At 39.7% G+C, this 9,919-nt stretch overlaps 1 protein-coding gene across 1 annotated transcript; it reads left to right on the top strand.

Moving 5' to 3' along the window:
• The first annotated feature begins 478 nt into the window (after nucleotides 1–478).
• On the top strand, nucleotides 479–4,585 carry LOC122738171 (metallothionein-4). Its single transcript, XM_043980237.1, has 3 exons — nucleotides 479–545; nucleotides 1,904–1,969; nucleotides 4,377–4,585. The coding sequence occupies exons 1-3, from the start codon at nucleotides 515–517 to the stop codon at nucleotides 4,466–4,468; spliced, it is 189 nt and encodes a 62-aa protein (XP_043836172.1). The 5' UTR covers nucleotides 479–514; the 3' UTR covers nucleotides 4,469–4,585.
• The last annotated feature ends 5,334 nt before the right edge of the window (nucleotides 4,586–9,919 follow it).

Below are 9,919 nucleotides of genomic sequence, written 5' to 3'. Positions count from 1 at the left end.
ATAGATAGATAGATAGATAGATAGATAGATAGATAGATAGATAGATAGATAGATAGATAGATAGACAGACAAAAGAGGTATGCATTTCCTGAACCAAAATATTAGTGACTGCTTAGTTTCTACTATCAGACTGCATATGACTCCTTTTCCCTAGTTTCTAAGATGCAATGGAAAACAGATAGCCAAGACAGGCAAGTCATCTGTACCCCTAGCAAAGAATAAAATAAAATAAAATAAACTACTGGATGGTAAGCTTTAATTCTTCTGCCAGCTCTGCCTCCCTCCTGTCTTCATCTCTCCCTCCCTGGGAAAATCACATGATTAAACGGTATTGCCCTTCACCCCCAACAGGTGTCTGAGTAGGGCCGTGTGCAGGGCGTCTTGCTCCAGGGTGGGGAGGGGTGGGTCCCCACACTCACACCTACGCTGCTATAAATAGAGCAGGCTCTGGCACTCCAGATTTAGCATCCCTTCTCCTAACCCCTGTCTGAGCTCACTCCATCTGTCTGAGGCCATGGACCCTGGAGAGTGTACCTGTATGTCTGGTAAGTGCAGCTGGGCTCTGGTGGACCCATTGAGGCCCGGGGGGGTCTCCTTTTCCTTTTTCTGCTAAGGATATTGCTAAGTTTACTGGCTTTTGTCTTACATTAGAAGAAAAGACTTTAGCCTCGAGCTTTTCCTCTTGGATTACTTTTTATGGCCTCCCTAACCTCAGTACAGACTTCCAAATGGCAGGGATACTTTCTGACCTTTTAATTCATCCAGAGATGCTGTGTGACACCACAGATTCAGTGTGTGGAGGTTTCTGGAGAGACCCAACAAGCCCCAGTTACACAGTACCCGGCCATTGTAAACATTTCTAGATTTTGGAGAATCAAGATTAGACTTCGCTTGTTCTCTCAGGATCACGTAGTCGTGTGAGCAGGTGGGATCAGAGGAGATGGTGTTCAATGCCATCCTGTTTGCTTGTAATATTATAAAGGCAAGGATCTTAAGAAAGCTCAGAAGTCTTTAAAGTTCTTGTTATAATAACAAGAACAAGTTTATACCAGTGTGGTGTGATGGCTGCCCATAACAAAGATTGTTATTTGTTAAAATTCAAGATTTACACAAGGCATAATGAGAAAATATAAATATGTGACTTTTATGACATTAAAAACAGGGAGCATCTCACACATTGTATATGGCAGTTATCTGCAATGGGCCTACTGAATTCCTCTTTCTACCCATCCCTTTACATCAGAACTTTTGGATAACATGTCAGTGTCCCTTCTCTCCTTAAATTTTCTCAGACCTGTTTAGATCTCTTCTTTGCACTCTTCATTCCCCCAGTTTGGGTTACATTTATCTGTGCTTATGCTGAAGGTCCCTCCCCCTTCTCTTTGATTACCCCACCCTCCACCCCCATAGAAATTAAAATGTTGGAGGGTAACAATTGTCATTTTCATCTTTGCGTTTCTGGTGTTTGCTTAGCACAATGCCTTGCCTTGTACACAGTAGGTGCTTAATCATTGTTTGAATGAATGAGAGAGTGAAAAAATTAGTGAATTATGTGGGCAGGATATTATGAACTCCCCAAGCCCATTCTGAGAGTAGATGCTATTGTGGATTTCATTCAACCTAATTCTTTGCTCCTGAAGTTGAGTGGTCTGAAATTAGATGTTAAGAAACTTTTGCGGTTGTTTTTTTCTTAAGCAGCATATAGGACACAGCCAAGCTAAGATCCTGCACATGAATGTGCTGTTACCCTCATTTGCCTGGGGCACCCAATTCTCAACTGGGCATTGCTGTTCTGCAGAAAACGCCCCAGACCTTGCAGCATATATGACCATAATGGGGACCCAAATTGGCTCAGAGAATGGCAGCTGATCTCATGTCCGATGCTTTTGATGGTCTCTTACAGGAGGAATCTGCATCTGTGGTGACAACTGCAAGTGTACATCCTGCAGCTGTAAGACATGTCGGAAAAGTGAGTATAGTGCCACATGTGGTCCCTTTCATCAGTTAATTCCAGGCGAATAGGCCAAGGGCCCAGTGTAGACTTAACTGTATCCTTGTGCAGTTCATTTGCAGTGTAGCCCAGTAGAGAAGTAAGATCTAGGTTCTAATTCTATTTCTTCCACCCTTTTGCAGTATGACTCCAGCAAGTCATTTTCCCTCTCTAGTTCTTATTGTCTACCCTGTATAGTGAGGGGATTTGCCCAGTCAACCTCTAAGGTCCTTTCCAGCTCAGACATTCCATTCTGTTTTTTCTCTTGGAAGTCACAATTTCTCATCTTTGACTTCCTCTGTATGAAGCTGCTTCTAATTCCCCTTTTTACCCAAATATGATGCTAGAAAACCATGGCTTGATATGGCAATGGGGGGGGGGGCAGGGATAGGAATGATCCCTTGCCTTCTTCTCTTCCTTTGTCCTCCTTGCTTCCTTCCCTAAATCCCTGGAATTTTTTTTGCCCGACCTCCCCCTAAAAGGGAAATGAAGCAGAGATCTCTGGAATGTTTTCCTTTCTTTCTTTAAAAAAAAAATTTATTTAGTATTTCCCCCAATTACATGTAAAGCCAATTTTTAACATTTGTTTCTTAAAATTTTGAGTTCCAAATTTTCTCTCCCTTCCCACACCACTCATTGAAAAGGCAAGGAATTTGTTATGTTAGACATATGCGGTCATGCAAAACAAATTTCCATATTAGCCATATTGTAAATAAAACACAGACCAAAAAAAATCCACAAGAAAAATAAAGTTTTAAAAAAGTATGCTTCAATCTGCATTCAGATGCCGTCAGTTCTTTTTCAAGAGATGGATAGCATTTTCATCATAAGTCCTTCAGAATTGTCTTGGATAATTCTATTTCTGAAAATAGCTAAGTCATTCACAGTTGATCATCATATGATATTATTGTTACTGTGTACAATGTTCTGGTTTAGCTCACTTAACTCTGCATCAGTTCATATAAGTCTTCAGGATTTTTTGTGTGGGGGGGGCAATGAGGGTTAAGTGACTTGCCCAGGGTCACACAGCTAGTGTCAAGCGTCTGAGGCTGGATTTGAACTCAGGTCCTCCTGAATCCAGGGCCAGTGCTTTATTCATTGTGTCACCTAGCTGCCGCCTCAGTTCATATACGTCTTGCCAACTTTTTCTGAAAGCAATCTGCTCATCATTTCTTATAGCATAATAGTATTCCATCACAACCATTTACCACAACTTGTTCAGCCATTCCCCAATTGATGGGCATCCCCTCAATTTCTAATTCTTTGCTACCAAAAAAAGAGTTGCTCTATATATTTTTGTACATCTAGGTCCTTTTCCTTTTTGTTTTTTTATCTCTTTGAGATATAGACCTAGTAGTAGTATTGCTGGGTCAAAGGGTATGCATGGCTTTATAGCCCTTTGGGCATTGTCCCTGGAATATTTTTCATAGGCCTCAGAAGTGGTAGACTTAAATGCAAGTCAATTAGAAAACAAGAACACAGCTGTCCATGCTGCCTCTCCCCTGAACCCAAGTTCCAACCCACCTGAAGATACCCATATTCTCTTTTGTACTTGAAGAAAGTCATTTGGGTCCAAACAACCTTCAGTTCTCCTTGGTGGTTTCATTTTGTGTTAACACCTTTGAATAGATATAATCTGTTCTGGACCACTCCTCCTTTATCTCTCCTCTCTTTTTCTACTCTAGCCTGAAAAGCCAAAGTGGCAGTAGTGGTGGTAGTGATGGTAAACAGGGATTGGCAAGGAAGGAGAATAGTCAGAGTTTGGGGAAGGCAGTTGTGACAAGGCTGGAAGGTGGGGGTCGTGGTCAGTTTGGGGGAGGTCACGATCAGAAATGAAAATTATTTTATAAATCCTAAAATGACATAGATATGTGAACAATTATTATATTTAGGATTGGGGGTTCATGGTTAGGATTTGGAAGCTACAGACATGACTGAAATATCATGGCCAGATTGAGGGGGTCATGATCAGCACTGAGTCTTACTTGGCAGACTCTGAGGCTTGAATCATCATGCTTGACTAGGAAATGCAAGGTTTTTTTGTTTGTTTGTTTGTTGTTTTAAACAAAATGCAAGTTTTGATTAGTGGTCTCTGCCCCTTACTTCTTTAATTGTAGATTTCTAGTAAGAGGTCATGGCCATGCTTGGGGAGTAAAGGTCAAGAGTAAAGGTCATAGTAACAGTTTGAGTGGTCATGGACAAAGAGTCAAGGTCAGGGTTGGAAGTGATCAAGTTGATTGGTGTTCAATTCAGAGGAACTGTTCTGGTGCCTTTTCTTACACACATTTTAAGCCCTGATTCCCCTAGAAACTGGCATTTCCTTCCCAAGGCTGAGTGGAAAGACTGACCCAAGAATAAAATCTGCTTTTTTTCTGTACCCTTTCAGGTTGTTGTCCCTGCTGCCCACCTGGCTGTGCCAAATGTGCCCAAGGCTGTATTTGCAAAGGAGGATCGAATAAATGCAGTTGCTGCCCATGAAAAGTGCATATTCAGTGATAGGGTGGAATGGGGAGGGGAAGGATCACCTGGAAATCTGTATATTTGCTTATTTGAGAAAATGACGTCCATTTACAATGTGTTGTATTTTTTATATATTTGCTCAAGCTTAACCTTGGTAACCTTCCTATAAGGCAATCCTAGCAATAAAAGTCTTGTTCTGTTTATTGAGATCTGAGATTTAATTTAACCCAATATCAGTGGAATATTACTATTGCTATATGTCACCCGGCTTGGTGATCACAGCAGCAAAGAGGACTAGATTGAGGTGTTCTTTTTTTTTTTTTTTGGGGGGGGGGTAAACAGTACTTAATTTTTTCCAATTACATGTAAAGATAATTTTCAGTATTCATTTTTTATAAGATTTTGAGTTTCAATTTTTTTTATCCTCCCTCCCAACTCCCTTCCCCAAAATAGCTAACAATCTGATATAGGCTATACATGTAGAATCATGTAAACATTTCCACATGAGTATGTTGTGAAATAAAAGTCAGAAAAAAGGGAAAAACTACAACCCCCCTTGCCCTCCCCCCCCCCCAAATTAAAAATAGTATGTTTCTATCTGCAAGCAGTTCTTTCTCTGGATGTGAAAAGCATTTTCCATCATGAGTCTTTTGGATTTGTCTTAGATCATTGTATTGCTGAGAAAAGTCGATCGTAGTTGATCATTGCACAGTATTGCTATTACTATGCATGAGGTTCTCCTGGTCCTGCTCACTTTACTCAGCATCGGTTCAGGTAAGTCACTCCAGGTTTTTCTGAAATCAGCCTGCTCATCATTTCTTACAGCACAATAATATTCCATTACATTCATATACTACAACTTGTTCAGCCATACCCCAGTTGATGGGCATTCCCTCAATTTCCAATTCTTTGCTTCCACAAAAAGAGCTGCTATAAATATTTTTGTATATGTGGATATTTTCTCTTTTTATGATCGCTTTGAGATACAGACCTAATAGTGGCATTGCTGAGTCAAAGGGTATTCACAGTTTGATTGCCTTTTGGGCATAGTTCCAAATTGCTCTCCAGAGTAGTTGGATCAGTTCACAACTCCACCAACAATGCAAAAGTGTGTGTGTGGGGGGGGGTGTACACATGAAAAACCTTCCAGTACAAGAGTCACAATCATAATATCCAAAACCAAGTTTGAAATGGACTCTGTATTCAGGTAACTTTAATTTGTGGGTGACTGGGCGGTGCAATACAAGGAACCAGTCATATATTGCTTTCTCAGTGTGGAGGATGAGAGGAAGGAGGGAGAGAAGGTGGATCTTTATCTGAAAATAGAATAAGATTTAATTTTAAAACAACAACAAAGAACCTATCAGAGTCCTAGCTCTGCCTCTAACAAATTGTGTGATCTTGTACAAAAATGCTGCTGTGCTTTGAGCCTCAGTTTTCTCATCTGTAAAATAAGAGGGTTAGATCAGTTGGTCTCTTATGTCTCTTCCATTTCTGACATTTCTTGTATTTCTAGACAGTCATTTTCCTTACAAAAGTCTTCCTCTACAAATCTCAAAGCATTAAATATGAGCTATGAACACTATGATACTGAAATCTTGCCAGGTTGTGATGATTTCTCATCCCATATATCATCAACATGTGCATCTCCCCAGTGCTTATTAAAGGTGAATCTAGAGAGTATCTTCCTTTAAAGAACTCAAGGTGGTTTGCCCAGAGGACCTAATTATTTTTACTTTATCCATGGAAGATTGTTGTTGTTCAGTTGTTTTAGTCATGTCTGACTTTTTGTGGCCCACTTGGGGTTTTCTTGGCAAAGATACTGGAGTGGTTTGCCATTTCCTTCTCCAGCTCATTTGACAGAGGAAGAAACTGAGGCAAACAGGGCTAAGTGACTTGCCCAGGGTCACACAGCTAGTAAGTGTCTGAGGCTGGATTTGAACTGACAATGAAGAGTCTTCTGACTTCAGGCATGGTACTGTACTCACTGTGTCCCCTAGCTGCTCCATGAAAGATAGGGAGAACAAATATGAACATTGATAATGATGGTAAGGATGCACTCATAGAATTACAGCATCTCCAAGTTGAAGAAGACTTCAGAGGTCTTCTGGTCCATTTAGTCCATACTAGAGCAAGCCTTTTCCTGTCCATTTGTTGTTTGTCCTTCATTCTCAAAGAGGACCATGTCATCCGAGTGATGTCATGACTTGCAATGAATTAGATTTAAGTGAGGGAAGACTGTGCAAAGTCACCAACCTCACTCTCTCCTCTAGAGCCATCAGGGTCCAGTGGCAAGATATATAATGTCTATATATGTCTATATATATATATATATATGCACACACATACACACACTTATGCACGTATGTATGTATGTATGTCAGGATTATTGGAAATGACTCAAGATGTTTAAGGCAATTGAGGTTAAGTGACTTGCCCAGGGTCACACAGCTAGTAAGTGTCTGAGGTGAGATTTGAATTAAGGTTCCCCACCACAACCACCAGCTTCAGGGCCAGTGCTCTATACACTGTGCTACCTAGCTGCCCACTCCCTCTCCAGTACTTATAACAAATGGACTATTCAGCCTTATAGCTTGGAAACCTCTAGTGATGGAGAAATTCCCTACCCCCATTTCTCTCTTGAATGACCCTAATAACACTAATTCATTAGAAGATAAGCTCTCTGAGGTCAGAGTTTACCTTTCATTTTTCTTGGATTTGTATCCCCAGAATAGGCTTGCTTCCTTCTTTTCTTCTTTCCTTCCTTCCTAATTGTTAAAGAAGTTTTCTCTTATATTAAACTGAAATCTGCCTCTATGTGGTTTCTGTCATTGCTCCCAGTTCTGCCTCTGGAGCCAAGCAAAACAAGAATAATCTCTTTTTCACATGATAGCCCTTCAAATATTTGAAGTCAGCTACTGTGTTTTATCTAGACTAAACATTCTGAGAATACACAAACAATCCTCCTAAGGCTTGACCTTGTAGCCACTCCAAATACTGTTTGCCTTCCTTTGGATACTTTCTAGCTTATCAATGTCCTTTCTTAAATGTAGCTTCCAGAATTGAAACTAATACTGCAGATAGAATGTAACCTAAATAAAGTGCAGAACAATCCTTGACATCATTTCTTTCTTAATTAATTCAGCCTCAAATAACATTCAGAGTCAATGTGATATTTGGACAGAGGGACAGCCTTGGATTCAGGAAGACGTGGTTCCAAATCCTTCCAATGACACATACTAACTATGAGACTGTGGATAAATCACTTAACTTCTCAGTGTCCCTAGCAACTCTAAGATTACAAGCTGACTTGTTTTGTTGTTGTGGGTTTTTTGCAGGACAATGAGGGTTAAGTGACTTGCCCAAGGTCACACAGCTAGTAAGTGTCAAATGTCTGAGGCTGGATTTGAACTCGGGTCCTCCTGAATCCAGGGACAGTGCTTATCCACTGTGCCACCTACCTGCCTTCCAAACTGACTTGTTAATCTGTGTCCATATTTCCATATGAACTTCCATGCTGAGAGATACTCTAATAAAATCTTAAAAACTAAGAGGTCCGGGGCAGCTAGGTGGTGCAGTGGATAGAGCACTGGCCCTGGATTCAGGAGGACCTGAATTTAAATCTGGCCTCAGATATTTGACACTTACTGGCTCTGTGACCCTGGGCAAGTCACTTAACTCCAATTGCCTCACAAAAACAACAACAAAAACAAAAACAAAAACAAAAAAAACCTAATAGGTTCATCTCCCCCTCCCCCCGAAAGAAAATAATACTAGCTTTTTTTGGCCACTATGTCATAATGTTGGATCATACTGAGGTAGAAGACCACCCAGACCTACAAATCTTTTTTCAAATGTAACATTGTCTAGCCACTCTGTCCTATTTTATACTTAAGAAAAGTTTTGAACCCCAATCCAAGACTTTACATTTATCCTTATTAAATTTAATCTTATTAGATTTGCCCCAACCTTCTAGCCTTTTGTGATATTTTTTTAAGCCTGGCTCTGTCATGCAGTGAGTTAGCTATCCCTGCTAGCTTCTTATTATCTACAAATTTGATAAGCATGCCACCTATTCTTTTTTTTTTTTAGCGAGGCAATTGGGGTTAAGTGACTTGCCCAGGGTCACACAGCTAGTAAGTGTTAAGTGTCTGAAGCCGGATTTGAACTCAGGTACTCCTGACTCCAGAGCCGGTGCTCTATCCACGGCACCACCTAGCTGCCCCGCCACCTATTCTTTATCCAAAGAAATAAAATGTCACACATCACAGGGCCGAGGAAAGATCCTTGGGAACACTCCTCCAGAGACCTATATCCAAGTTTAACACCAAATTCAATGACTGACACTCTTTGGATACAGTTACCTACCCAATTCTAAAACTACCTAACTATGCTATTGATTAGTTCATATCTCTAAATTTTGTTTGCAAGAATAGAATGAGTTTTGTTAAATGTTTTGCCAAAATCTAGGTAAGTTGTATCTATAGCAAATCTCTGATCTACTAGTCTAGTAATACTTTCAAAAATAGGGAAATTAGGTTAATCTGGCATGACCTTTTTTAAATGAAGCCACACTGTTCTTTGTAACTGCTACAGTCTTTCCTAGACTTTCATTAACCATTTTAAAATAAAAAATGTTTTAGAATTTTGTCAGAATGACATTTGGTTCCCTGGTTATCCATGGTTTATAGATTCTGTTCACTTTATGAATATTAGGCTAATTTTTTCAGTAATTCTGCTTCCTGTGATCTTTCATTGATCACCGAGAATGACTCAAGAATAATGACTGGCAGTTCTTTCCATACACTAGCAAGGGGTTTATCTGGGCCTGCTGAGAAGGATACATAAAATACAACTAGATGTACTCTTACTTGTGTACCAGTGACACTGGTTACATAAGTTATTTGGAGGGGAATGTTGGGAGAATTCAACTGTGTTGCTGCCTCTACTCCACTATCTTGGCTCCCTCTAGTCATATTACTTTTTAAAAAATTAAATTAAATTAAAATTTTTTCCAATTACATATAAAGATTTTTTTTGCATTCCAAATTTTTCTCCCATCCTCCTTTCCCTTCCCTCTCCCAAAGCCAGCAAGCAATCTGATATAGATTACACATTACAGTCATGTTAAACATATTTCCACATTAGTCACGTTATAAGAGAAGAATCAGAACAAAAGGAAAAAATGCAAGAAAGAAGAAACAAACAAAAATAACAACAACAAAAGTAAAAAAAAGTATGCTTTAATCTGCATTCAGACTCCATAATTTTTTTTCTGAATGTGGAGAGCATTTTCCACAATGAGTCTTTCGGCATTGTCTTGAATTGTTGCACTGCTGAGAAGAGCCAAGTCTATCACAGTTGATCATCACACAAAGTTGTTGGTTTCATCCGTTTCCCTCAGCCAGTCAGATTACTTTTACAAAGAAACATTTACTTCAAAGATATAGCAAGAACAAATATCAAACA

This window comes from Dromiciops gliroides, chromosome 2 (assembly GCF_019393635.1).
Source record: "Dromiciops gliroides isolate mDroGli1 chromosome 2, mDroGli1.pri, whole genome shotgun sequence".
NCBI lineage: Eukaryota > Metazoa > Chordata > Mammalia > Microbiotheria > Microbiotheriidae > Dromiciops > Dromiciops gliroides.
The sequence above is the reverse complement of the archived record's forward strand: the minus strand, read 5'-3'. Positions and strand labels throughout refer to the sequence as shown.

Bases quoted from the DNA above. Each gene is read 5' to 3' on its own strand.
- LOC122738171 (XM_043980237.1), top strand. From the start codon at position 515: ATGGACCCTGGAGAGTGTACCTGTATGTCTG. The intron at 546-1,903 runs GTAAGTGCAGCT...GGTCTCTTACAG, and splicing joins AGAGTGTACCTGTATGTCTG to GAGGAATCTGCATCTGTGGT. The intron at 1,970-4,376 runs GTGAGTATAGTG...GTACCCTTTCAG, and splicing joins CTGTAAGACATGTCGGAAAA to GTTGTTGTCCCTGCTGCCCA.